Below are 14,150 nucleotides of genomic sequence, written 5' to 3' on the forward strand. Positions count from 1 at the left end.
TGAGATTACAATCACTTATTGTGTTAGGTCACACATATATTAACATACAGATGCACACATAGGCGTGCCTCCAAATGCTTCAAAAACTATTCCACAGATGTTTTTAACTTCATTTTCTTCTCCTAAACAACAAAAATTCCTGTTTTGAACTGCCAATTCCCTATTTTTTACATTCTTTCTCTACTTAATATTTCACCAACCATCCTTCTTCAAACATACAACTCTTCAAAACTACGTAGTCTCCCAAATGTAAGATTAGGCCAAAAGTTTCGTTTTAGTATTGTATACATATGTTCCTCCAAATATACAGCAATTGTCTGTCTTCACTACAAATAGTTTTAATCTATCACTAAACCAAATGTATTTTGAAAAGCCAATAGTTTTAAAAATAACGCATAATGCTGTAAGAATTATATAAAAATACAATACACAAAGAAATGTCTTAAATAAGGTTGACTAATACCCAAAGATAGGGATTTATGAACATATGTTCATTATGCAAAACTTTTAAATAAAATCTATTAGAATAATATCTGCTAAATAGTGGCAATGGGACTAATCTTGTATCATCTATTATGGACTGATTTTACCAAAATTTAAATTTTATATAGAAGAGTGATAAATATATAACAGAAAATATTACATTAACAGTACATTAACACTACTTGATATGAACAATACCTGTCAGCCCATACTTTGGTATTGAGACAATGAAAATGTTTGACAATTGTGTATATAGATAGTCCTAATAGGCCATAAATGGTTAATAGGACTAGATTTAATAAGAGTAGTAATTAAAATAGCAATCCAGTTATAAATTTATTATATTTTGTGATAGTCTTATCTAAATTCAAATTCATGCCTAAGCACGTAATATCAAATTATATACACTGAGTATTCTGACTGCTAGTTTACCAAACCTTTATCCATTATCACATTAACAGCATGACGAAAGAAAGAGGGGGGTGGGGGGAGAGAGGCAGGGAGGGAGGGAGGGAGGGAGAGAGAGAGAGGGGGAGAGAGCAAGAGAGAGAGAGAGAGAGAGAGAGAGAGAGAGAGAGAGAGAGAGATATTGAGAGATTAAGAGAGAGAGAGAGAAAGAATGAAAGACGCCCGAAGATAAGCCGTTTCAATTTGTGGGCAAGTGATTAAGAAAAAAAATTTCTTACATGTGAAATCTTTTTTGGAAAAATATTTCTAAATGGTTTTAAGCAGATAATATGACCATAATACATTCAAAAATAAACATCTTTAATCGTTTCCCCATGATATCCTTTGAACTTATTTGCTACACTCTTGTAGGAAAGAAAAATGGTAAATTCAGTGGGACTCACCCACTTAAGAGAATGGCATCTTTAAATTAAAAAGAAAAATGATTGGTGAATGTGATCTACTTTATCAGCAGTAAGAATTTAAAGCAGTAAAAAACTAACAACACTGGGGAATGTGAAGAATGAGATGCTACAAATAACTGAAAAATCTTACCATTAGTAGATACCATAGGTGTACAGGCGGCTCTGCCAATTTTTTAACCCTCCGTACACCTCAGTTTAAAATGGGTATAACAGCACCTACCTCATAGGGTTGTGAGGTTTAAATAAGTTAACGCATTTAAGTACCTAGAGTAGCACCTGGCACATTGAGCCTACAAATAGCTATTACTACTATCCAGTGTATTATTTAAAACTAATCAGTTATAAGGGAAATATGACAGTTATAAGGGGAACATGAGTATGGAACGAGTATGATTCTATGGGGCAGAACTGGGCAACCTTTAACTCAAAGAGCAAGTCCCATGGCCTCAAACTATGGGACAGTAGAAAAGGGACAGTAATAATGAACTGCATCAGTTGATAGCTCAACAATTGTACATAACATTTTCTTAACACCAATACCAGAGCATAGAGACAAAACCCCCAACCTTCTCCATAGAAAGAGGGTTGCTCAGGTAGGCCCTCAGAGGCCTCAACTTCATAGCCTATTGGGTGATTTTTACAGTCATCTCTTTGTAGGTGGATCAATCTGGGAATGAATAGGTAAATACTAAAGCATCAGAATCAATAAAAAACAAAAATCTCCAAACTAAAAGCTTCTACAAAACTTTACACTGTATTAAGTAGAAATAAATTTAAAAAATAATTCTCTTACACAATCCAAGTGGGATAAAGTGAAGATTAATGTATTCATATAAATGGTATATTAAGAGTAGCAATAATTTTCAAGTAAAAATTAGCCACTTATGTATTATTTTAAATTGAAATGTATACATATACTTGTGTATATAAACAAACTATTGATGTGTTTATATTAAATTTTAGTCATTTTAAAAGCAATAAAAGGCCTTTTTAGTGAAACACAAATATTGCCTATAAAAACTGAAATGAAATCTCCAATTTAACACGCTTAGTAACCAAGTGTCACCTTTCCTAAATTTGCAGAACATTGTCAGGTGGTGAACAAGAACTTTCCATGTACTTTCAATAAACTGCTTCTAATTTTAAGATACATTTACAAAGAATGCAAATAATTCCTCATGAAATACATTTTCTTGTCTTTGAGAAGTAGACAATTATAGGTTTCAGCTATATCGTTCCTTTTGTAACCTAAAGATAATAATGATGAAAAATGAATGCCAATGACTGACTATACTTACTAATAAGGATAGGAAAGTTACTTTAAAATTATTTTTAACATTAACCCACAATTGTCAAAATATTGTTCCCTAACCAACTGAAATAGCACTCCTCAATACTAAGTATCCACAACCTCAAATGTTTTATTTATGACACAAATATACATACTACTTTTGTACAAAATTATGCTTTATGAAGGTCAAAACAAAATGCCTCTTGGTTATCAATTTAAGTCAGAGCCTGAGAGAAAGAAAAACTTGATTAGGAATTTAATATAAAACTCTCCATTTAAATGACTGCTTTTTTCTTCATGAAGCAAAAACGCTGCCTTTTCTGGGAAAGACTGTAGAGGAGATAAGAAGCCACTGACCCTCTACTTCTCTTGTTCTGTTGTACAAAATATTTGAGATCCTTAAGAAAATTATCCTAGGCTGTAGGTTTCCAAGAAAATAAACTACAATAACTGGGAAGAGAGGCTGAGCTTTGCTAAACATGGGTTTCCCACCCAGTTTTCCCCCCAACTTTTCCCATAAAAGCAACCTCTACTAGTAAAGCAAAGCATCCTTTAGCACGCAGCTCCCTACAGGATCCTATCTCTCCTTGAGTGCTTACCACAATCTGATTTCTGGACAGCTGACCCAAAGCTTGTTGATTTTACTGATCTTCAGAAAGCCACTGACTGGCTAAAGTCTTAAAGGTGAACAGAGTCAAAAATCAGATGCCCCTGTCATACTTTACAGAATGAGGAGTTGGACAACACAGTTACGTTTGGCTGCACTGTGGTGAAACATATGAGGCATCTTCTTTTTGTCTTCAATTAGCCACGTTTGGGCTGAGTAGCTCTATTACATCTTCAAAAAACTGAGCTCCAGTTCTTGATGGAGACAGAGGAAGGTCATTGAGGAGGTTGTTCAGCTCAAGAGCTAAGTGAAAAATCTGTCTTTTGATTCAGTCCTGCTTGTGGATAGAAGTCATCTTCTGGATGGAAGAGGGAGTGAGATGACCTAGAGTCTTGAATTGGTGGATCTGCAGGAACAGAAACTAAATACAGTGGAGACCTCTTAACCGAGTAACACCACGAGATGGATTTCCTGATAATGCGTCAATATACGCTAAATACAAAGATTAAATAAACACGTGCATGACAACTGATTATGCACTTGTTTTTCCAGATATCAAATGCATTTATAACATTCTACGAATAAAGAAAGACATTTTCCCAGTAACTAACTATAAATCAATTTATGGGAAAAAATACCAATTTAAGGGGGAGGGAAGACCTATTCAAACAAAAATCAAAACACTTTACCTTTGTGAGTGCCATACCCTCACTTTAAAAACTCAGTTCTTCTTTCCAATTACTTTTGCCTCCATATACACAAACTACAATCTGTCTATTCATATAGTGTCAGTAATAACATACATCAAATTTTGAGTTGGATTTTTTAAGTATTTTTTTAATCCCCTAGAAATGGAATTCAAAAACACTCAAGGTACTAAATTGAGGCTTGAATAATCTACCTGCTTGTAAATTCTAAGACTCGCATTAACTACGCTGAGTCCTACTTATTAATCAAGAGTATAAATCATGAAGTTAGGCAATCTTTAAATATGAATAATGGCCACCTTAAATTTCCCTCAAACTCTCATCTAAGAAAACTAAGAGAGCCCACAACCAAATTAGAGTGGATATAATTTTAAATTTCTCTGTATATTAACAAGAATTTTGATGAACATTTGATTACTTATTTCCTCTTAGAAAGAATTTGAATATGTAAATTTACTGTATATACTCTCATAATTATTAGACCAAGGACCAGAGAACTACAGACTGTGGACCACATGCAAATTGTCACTTAATTTTGTAAATAAAGTTTTATTGGTACACAGCAATACTTATTCAATCATGTACTGTCTATGACTACTTTCATGCTACAATGGCAGAAAAAGCAGTTGTAACAGAGACTGCAAAACCTAAAATATTAACAGATGGCCCTTTATAGGAAAAAGTTTGCCAACCTGATATAGACGATTATTAAAACATATGTAAGACAATTTACACTTCACATTGTTTTGAAAGTAAGAGAAATAACAAGCAGAATTAAAACTAGACATAGGTCAACCATAATGAACTTACCAAAAAAGAAAGCAAAAGTAAAATAAGTCCCAAGAGGACACTATCTGGCTTTGATTCAGATGAAAAATTTTGATCCTATCTTAAAAATATCCTTTTTATTTTTAAGAGTATATACATCAATGCTATGGAACTGATATTCAAGAGTAAATAAATGCCATGAACTGTTCACTTAAATATAGTTAATTTTATGTTGTGAATTTCACCCCAACAAATTATTTTTAAGAGTATATACAGTATTTTACAGGTTTCTACCTTTAAGTGGGCCACATTATGTCGTAGTGGTTGAATATGTAAGTTACATCTTACCTAATAATGTGGTTTCTCCAAAATCTCTTAGATCATCTCAGACCCTTGTGTATATTTCTTCTTTGCCAGTAGATGGAGACAACACCACTGAAAGTTTAAAAGACATCATTCCCTGTTTAAAGGGAGCTTGCTGGTCTGAAAACTGGAGGAACCCTAACCCAAGATTTCTTCAGTTATTTTAAAAAAGCAGCAGAATAGCCATGCCAAAACCAGAAATCCAAGGGAATGTACCCAATATTAACTATGGACAGCCTCAAAAATTTACTGAAGAGGAACTAAACTCTGTACATGATATAGTAGTAACTAAATCATAATATTAAAATGCAATCATCTCTATAACTTGTAAGAGTCAAACTTCCTTTTCATTGCTCCTAATTTAAGCTAGATCATTTATTTTTCAGCTTCAGAAAGTATACCTCAGAATATGTCAGAAAAAAAGAGTTCTTTGAATTCCACAGAGGTAGATGTAGTACATAAATGATTTTTATAAGTATTTAGTCACATGCACTGCTAGAAGCCTTTTATTCAAAATAAGACAACTATTCAAATGCACATGAAAATAATAAGAACTTGATACAGAAGAGAACTGAAGCAGAAATGGTAGAAGCAGTATGAAAAAATTCAATTTTATGGTCACACTGAAAAGAAATGCTCATGAAGGTGAAGAATGAAACTCTTTTACTTTCTAAGTTTCTTATTTCACTATTAAAAACTACATAAACAGACCAAAACCATCTGCAAGAAATAAATCTGAAAGTGTAAGAAGTCATCTCAAAATAATTATTTTTCAAATAACAGCTTTCCTTTCCAAATTCAAAGCCTGAAAGCCATTGTTTTTAACTGCAATTTTGAAACAAACAAGGTTATCAAGCTAAAAAGACAGAACTAAGATACCGCTTGCTATTCTACATTTATTTGCCACAGGACTCCTGTCTTTGAAGTGTACTAAACAAGAACAACCTATTTGGCACAAAATATCTTATTAAGGAGAAGATTTACCTTAAACCGAATAATATTGTTAAAAAAGAATACAAAAACCTTTAAATCCCTTATTTTTATGTATATTTTGCTCATCCTCTGATCAGACATCAGAATTAAAACCAGTTTACATAAAAGGGAAATGAATATAGTATTCATATATCAACACACCTACAACACCTATCTAGAGTAAACTAGAACCCACAATAACTGCTAAAATAAATCCTTTTGTAACTCATTGCAAGTAGGTAAAGCAGACTCTGAACAACAAACTTCCTAACTTTGAGATTTTTTTGATTCCTAAGAAATAATAACTATCATGTGCCAAGAAAACAATACCCAAATTCTAACTGCCTACTAAGAGCATATAAACAACCATGAACACCTTTTCATCACCCTCATGGTAAATATTCTGTGGCTTTATTTAGTTAATCCTTGCGTTGGTTTTCTCTTGACAAGCTTTTGACACTTTCCCAATTCTTCAACAACTGGTATATATGAAGGTAATACTAATTAAATAACAACTGCCACCACAGAAAGCCACTTTCCTTCCAACTTTCAAAGTGTATTCACATATACTAATTCAAATTTTATGATAAGAAAATCTTACACATAAAATAAAAACTATGGCCAACACACATAAACTATAATTCACAGTGAAATGTAAATATTTGTATTTTGCACTGTTACCTGTCTATCAACACAGATGAGGGAGAAATGTTTATACCCAAATTTTTTAAGCAAAGCAGTAACTAGAAGAGTATCCTGGAATTCTGTGATTAATATAAAGTAGATCAACCAAACTGGAATCTACAGACCATATTACTACAAAAGGAAATAAAAATGACCAACAAGGAATGAGTTTTCTTTGTGTTGACTGGATTTCAGAGGGGAAAAAACACACCAGGTATTAACCTGGCAAGTTTTTCTCAGGGATCTATGATGTCAGTGCTCCTGCCTCCACCTGCTGGCAAACAGATTGTAAAACTAGCAGAGATCACTGGATAAAAAAAGTTCACATCTTTTTGTAACAAATTAATGTTTTATGTAATTATTTAGCATGATGCTACTTGGTGTTAGTAAGTCATTAAAACATTCATGAAATTCATTTAAAAAACACATTAAACTTCACACACAAAAAAAATTATAAAAGATTTCTTAGTTCAGAATGTTAACTAACAGGCCAAAAATGAAGTTAAAAAAATTTTTTTTTAATTACCTGATAAATGACATCTTGGAAAAGGACTGGAAAAGTAAGTGCTGCATCTTCCAGCTCATTTAGACTACAGTGTACTAGTGTTTCATCCTTAAAATAAAAAACACATATTGAATGAACCAAGATAGTAGAAGAAATTTCAAATGATAATTTTATGTATTCATGACCACCAAAAACATTTATTCAAGCACCCATTCATATATAGACTTTCACATTTATCATATATTACTGTGTGTGGCAATTTGGACAGAATTTTCTAAGTCACTGGTTCTCTGGTGTGGTCCCTGGACCAGCAAGCAGCATCATCACCTGGGAACTAGTTAGAAATGCAAACTTTCCAGCTCCACTTCCAATAATTCAGAAACTCAGTGGAGGATGAAGAGAGGAGCCAGCACTGTGTTTTAACAAGCCCTTCAGGTGATTCTGATGCATGCTCAACTTTGAGAATCACTGCTGAGTTCTGTAGTTGCTAACTTTCTGTTAAGTAAACCACATATCCAGTGCTTTTTTTTTTTTTTTTACAATTAGCAAATGGAAGTTCAAAATCTAATTATTTTAAAAATACATATATTCTATTTATATAGCTCCTTATCCTTAAAGCTTTTTATAAAGAATTTCATTTTAAAAACTGGATGTTTTAGTATCTGTTGAATATTTCACAGACACAAACATTTAACTATATTAGCAGTCAGTGAAGACTTGTCATCTTTGATTACCAAATCCTGATTTCTCATTAAAAGATTACAGTGAGGATGATTCAAAGATAGGTGCAAGCATTTATATTTCTCAAATCCTGAATGATTTTAAAAAAAGGGCTTCCATTTATAGTGACAATGCTTAAAAAAAAATAAAGCTGCTAATAACAATCCCTCACATTTTTGTGTTTAAGATGAATTAAAATGAAACACAAATGTTCATACCTTGTGATTCCACATCTTATTAGCTGTAGTGTTTCTTTTAACCTAAAGTTAAACTCTGAGGAGGCAAAGAGCAAAAAATACTCTAGATATGCCCCATTTTCTTTTAATAATAGCATATCAGACTACACATTTCAAGGAATTCTCTCAGAATCTTGAAAAATATATATTGTTTCCTACATCTGAATAGCTAATTCTACTACTACTTCATATATAACCTACCTAAATTTTGATCATTCTGCTTTATCCACTTGTACAAAATAACAGCCAATTCTTATCTTTCCTTCTCTACTTGTCTTCACAATGTATTAAAAATTATATAGCGAAACCTCCCAAATCAATTCCTAACATAAAAATCCAATAACACATACATCAAATCTAAACTACTCATAATTAATTTCAAAATTATTTTCTTTCTACTTATCTTCTAATAAATACCTTAAATATTTACCACATCTGGATACTTCTCTGATACCTCTGCTTAGGCCAAGACTATAAGGTATTGAACTCAAAACAGAAGAATGCATGCTAATGCACGCTAAGATTTAAAATAATACACTTTTCCTGAAGAAAAATTCTTTATGAGAATTAAACCACATCTCCAGTTATAGGGTACCAGCAACAAGGGCTAAATAAATAATAAAATGTTTTCCAAGATTATGTAAAAGATATTTAGTTTTCAAAGCTCTTTTGGTACCCTAAAATATAAATTTTTCAATCATACCAAGAGAGCATATTAAAGGTTTTATTAGCCAGCATTAAGAGATCATGCTTTTGAGAGTCTATTAATAGTCATTAGATAATACACAAAAATAAGAATAGGAAAAGGATTATGGTCTTACATAAAGTTAATACATTGAGGCCCAGATTATATTTGGTCCTTCAAGGAAACATAATCGTGACCCCCAAATAGGTGAAATCTAGGCACGAAATGAAATTAGAACTTACTGGGAGATTTAAAAAAAAAAAAATCACAGGGGTTTCAGGAATATGGGGGAAAGAATTAATTTCAATACAAAAATAAAAAGCCTAATTTATTTTCAAAGGGTACCTATAACTAACCAAGTTGGGGGCCCTAGCATTAGGGCTATGCTTAATATAAAAATATTTCAGAACACCTAAGACATGTTTATAGTAAATGTGTAAGACTATTCATGTACTTGTATTCTTTCAGGTATTTGGGGCTAGTATTTTAAAAAAGGAATTTAACTCCTTTATTTTTCCTACGTCTACAAATAATATACTTACCAGGTCTAAAACTAGTGAGAATTCCGGTGTGCTTCTAGTTTTCAATGGAAGAGCAGGTTTCCTATTTAGCTGTTCTTCTGTCAGTGGTGGAACATGTTTGATGAAATAATAGCTATAAATCAAATTTTAAGAAAATGTGAACATTTTTACTTTTTGTAAATATGAGACATATTACTAAATTCAGCCCATCTTTAAATCTTTAATTAAATAATGCATACTTATTCTAGTAAACCAAGCATGTGAAACATGTAAATAAGACTGAACATATACAAATTAGTATTTTAGTAACTCAGTAAAAGTATTAATACCTACAGGTCACATGCTCTTTGCAATTATCCCTCCACACATGTACTTTCATTCTGCTCCAAAAGCGAAAGAAAACAAAAATAAAAAACTCACGGGTCAAATACTTCCCAGTCTTCTTCATAGGTGGCCTCTGCATGGGCTGATGAATAACCACTATCTGGAGTTACTGGTGCTGGTTTAATAAAGTGAAAAACAAAATATTACTTTTAGTCAATAATGCTTCCATGAAGTATGCATTTTACTGCTTTTATATAAGCTCTTCCTGAAGCCCTGTGTGTTTTAGCTTAAAGATAAGACAGAAATAACTTCTAAACAGTATTTAAAAGCAAATTTATTAACACATAGCTCTAACTTCAGATCCAAAGGAAAAAATTACCATTACAGACGAAATGGCAAGCTATGTATATCATGGCTAGCAGAACTAAAAGTTCTAACAGCTAAGAGAAAATTTACTACTTATTACTACAAAAATACACTCCACAAGAATTCAATTTCTAACTGGATGGTGTTTATATATATAACTGTAAAACTTTCATGGTGCTCTTATAGCAGTAATACTTCACAAAGTGCCTTGTACTTACAGGCAGTCAATACATGTGTGTTGACAATAGACCCAAAGCTATTTTTTAACCTGAGATCCATGAATAGTCTTCAAGAGGTCCATGAATCCCTTGAAGACTTATAAAAACAAAATGCTGCAGGTACATTTTTCTAGGAATCACAGGGCTATCCATCATCTTAAATAGTTAAGAAATGATGCTCTGCATAGAAATCATTGCTTTAGAAGACCCAGTTATTTTAGTTCTAACGTATAACCAACTTAAAATAATCAAGAAGCAATTCTATATTCCATGCCACATATATAATCTGTTCTGTTTGAAATAAAACGTATCAATTGATAGAGCTTTAGAAATTATGCTGGGAATTTTGTAAGCCAATAATTACAATTTAAACTCAAGGAGAGGACAAAGATAACTTACAAGCTAAACAGGCAATGTCTCAGAGAAAAAAATTTAAGGCGGATGCTAGAGACTGAGTCTTTATGTCCCCCCAAATTTCACACATTGAAACCTAATCCTCAATATGATGGTATTTGAAGGTGGAGCCTTTGGTGGTCATGAGGTCATTAGGTCATGCTGATAGAGCCCTCATGAAGGGGATGAATGCCCATCAGAGAGCTCATAGCTTCTGCCATGTGAGGACACAGTGAGAAGATAGCTAGCTGTCTGTGACCCAGGAAGCGGGCCCTCACCAGACACTGACACCAATGACACTTTTGACTTAGGTTTCCCAGACTCCTGAACTGTGAGAAATAAATTTTGTTATATGATAGCAGCCCAGAAGGACTAAGGCAGTAGAACTCAATAAAAATTGCTGTAATTTTTGTAATAACTGTATGCCAACTAAACAGTTCATTAGCACAAGAGGATAATGAAAAAATTTTATCTTCCAACCACTTCTGTTTCAAATTCCTATTAACCTCAGAGAAAGGAAGTAATATTTGAGTGCCTTCATGCTAAGCCTTTATCATATTTCATCTCTCTAACCTTCAAAACTCTGAATTATTATTACCATTTAAAAGGTAAGAAAACTGTTTCGGAGAACTTGAACTGTCCAAAGTCACATAGCTAAGTAAATGGTAGAGCCAGTCTCCTTTCTTCTTGTTCTCTTTTGCTGCGTTCTTGAAGTTAGGGAAAGTAATAATTTTGTCGCTCATACTCATCTTTTAAGATCAGCAAAAATTTACTTCTATCCTCTCCTGATCCTCCCAGAGTAACTGCAATGTGCCACCTCATCATTTTCCTCATTATTTCTTAAGTTTATTTTTCAATTACAATTGACATACAATATTACATTAGTTTCAGGTGTACAATGCAGTGATTAGACATTTATATACCTTACAAAGTGGTCACCCCAATAAGTCTAAACCCCATCTGACACCATATAGTTATTACAATGTTTTTGACTATATTCCTTATGCTATACTTCACATCCTCCTATTTTAATAACCTGCAATTTGTACTTCTTAATCCCTTTCACCTTTTTCACCCATTCCCCAAGCCCTCTACTTCCTGCTTCTGACGACCACCAATTTGTTCTCTGTATATGAGTGTTTTTATTTTGTTTGTTCGTTTACTTTGTTTATCAGATTCCACATATAAGTGAGATCATATGGTATTTGTTCTCCTGACTTATTTCACTTAGCATAATATCCTCTAGGTCCATCCATATTCTCACAAATGGCAAATTTCAATTTTTATGGCTGAATAATATTCCATTGCTCATTTATTTTTAATAGTGCTCAGCACACTATACAGTAATTTTTGTGTCTACTTTGCTCATCAGTAAGATTGTGTACTCTTCAGGGTCAAGGAGCTTATCTCACTCATCTTTTATAAACAGTGCCCATCACAAAAAATAGGTGTTCAACAAATGTTATGAAATTAAATAAGTGAATGAGACAACTGGAGTAAATCTTACTTTCCCCTCTAGAAACAACTAAGTTTATAGAAGTTCTCCATCTTCACATCGTTTCCCCAAAAAATAAGACCTAGCCGGATACTCAGCTCTAATGCATCTTTTGGAGCAAAAATTAATATAACACAATATAATATGACATAATATAACATAATATAATACCCGGTCTTATTTTACTATACGACCCGGTCTTAAGACCGGGTCTTACATTAATTTTTGCTCCAAAAGACGCATTAGAGCTGATTGTCCGGCTAGGTCTTATTTTCAGGGAAACACGGTAGTTGTCAGAAAAAATAAATACAAAGGTTTATATGCCACACAAAAATACAGAATAAACATCAAACAGGAAGCCAAAAGCCTTGGACTTTACCATTCAATAGCCTGCAACACTGGGTGTAGAAATTAGCATAAAATAAGTCAACAGTACGTTCATTTGAAGTCTTATCCACCCAAGAATGAACTATGTGATTAATCTATGCTGATTAGCTTGTTAGAGTCAGTATTATTCTTAAATTATAACATTATAATTGAACATTATAGGCATTAATAGTTTGACAAATTTGAATCTTCTATTATCCTGCTTTTCTCTTTATGCTGGTATTACTGGGTTGCAGTTTACAGAAGTTTCATAATTGTATAATTTTTTTAATTGTTTTCTGCTATTTCAATGATTTTCTTTCTTAATTTTCCCATTATATTCAAGAGAAGAACATCATTCTACTTCTTTATACCAAACTATCAAACTATACTTCTTAACTAGTCTAGTCTCTCTCAAATACCTGGCACACAAGGAATTAAAAAAAATAAAAAATAAAAGTCTAAGATCTTCTCCCTCTGGGAAAAGATGGCCATCCTCAATTTGTTTCTGCTTTTAAGCATGATGGAACACAATTTCATCTTTTAGCCTTGGATGTCTATCTACCATATCCTCTCAGAGGTAATAAATTATGATCTCATGAGGTTCTACATTTCTGTAACAAATGGCTCAGGAATCCAAGAATTATATTAGGCCTGTATAAGGATCCAGAATTAGGCTGCAAAGTCTGAGTATAGGGAGAGATCCAGGAACAGAAGCTTCTTTTGGGGGGATGTCATCTATGTATGAAACAAAAATGAAGGTATGAGACTACCTCTACGTAGAAGCTTCAGAACTAAGGGTCTAAGACTGGTGTAATTATACGTATGTTCATAACCATGAGCACATGTTTTGCAGTTGTGTTCAATATCTCAAGTAGTATGATTGGTACAAATAATTAAACTGTAAAGTGATTAATAGAACAATCTTTTTTAAAAACTCCAATTTCAAAATGACTAGATTTTGGGGAGAAAGTTTTATTTTCAATTTTAATTTTCTTAACTTTAAGGAAGAAAAACGTATGCATTTAATCTGCCTATTTAAGAAAAAATATGAAATACTGTATTTTTAAAAATTATTTGTGAAGAGCATAAGAAAAGGAATTTTCTTCACCTGTAAGGGGTGGGATATCACGGTTCACTGTTTCTTCTGCTTCTTCTAAACCATTATTTATTGATGGCCTCACTTGAACTGCTTGATTTGAGTAAGCTGCTCCATTAGTTGACGTAGTAGTACTGGTAGTGATCTCATCCACCTGTTCCATATCAAGTTGTTTTACTATCTCTTCAGCTTCCACAGCCTGTCCTGGGGAATCGGATCCTGATGTTCCTGAAATCATAATTTGGTGTACTCACAATCATCATTTAAAAACTCATAGGGGTGGGAGGATAAAACAGATGTTGTTTAAGGGTACAAATTTACAATGATTAGTAAATAAGCTTTAAAGATCTATTGAACAGTTTAGTGAATACAGACAAGATTTATTATAATCATCAAACTTGCTAAGAGACTAGAACTTAATTGTTCCAACCAATAAAAAGACAGAATAATCATGCAACATGATAGCAATGCTAAC

General features: G+C 32.8%; 1 protein-coding gene across 4 annotated transcripts in view; it reads right to left on the reverse strand.

The window, feature by feature from the left end:
* The window catches only part of CTDSPL2 (CTD small phosphatase like 2), an 84,557-nt gene that overhangs the window by 9,392 nt on the left and 61,015 nt on the right, over positions 1–14,150 (reverse strand). For all 4 annotated transcript variants that reach the window (XM_033108530.1, XM_033108533.1, XM_033108532.1 and 1 more), the window contains 4 exons: positions 13,688–13,903; positions 9,835–9,913; positions 9,436–9,547; positions 7,274–7,360 (listed from right to left, as the gene is read on the reverse strand). In XM_033108530.1, the coding sequence (XP_032964421.1) occupies positions 7,274–7,360; positions 9,436–9,547; positions 9,835–9,913; positions 13,688–13,903 (494 nt within the window). The remainder of the gene's footprint in view (positions 1–7,273; positions 7,361–9,435; positions 9,548–9,834; positions 9,914–13,687; positions 13,904–14,150) is intronic.

The sequence above is a fragment of the Rhinolophus ferrumequinum genome, chromosome 6 (genome assembly GCF_004115265.2).
Source record: "Rhinolophus ferrumequinum isolate MPI-CBG mRhiFer1 chromosome 6, mRhiFer1_v1.p, whole genome shotgun sequence".
Taxonomy (NCBI): domain Eukaryota; kingdom Metazoa; phylum Chordata; class Mammalia; order Chiroptera; family Rhinolophidae; genus Rhinolophus; species Rhinolophus ferrumequinum.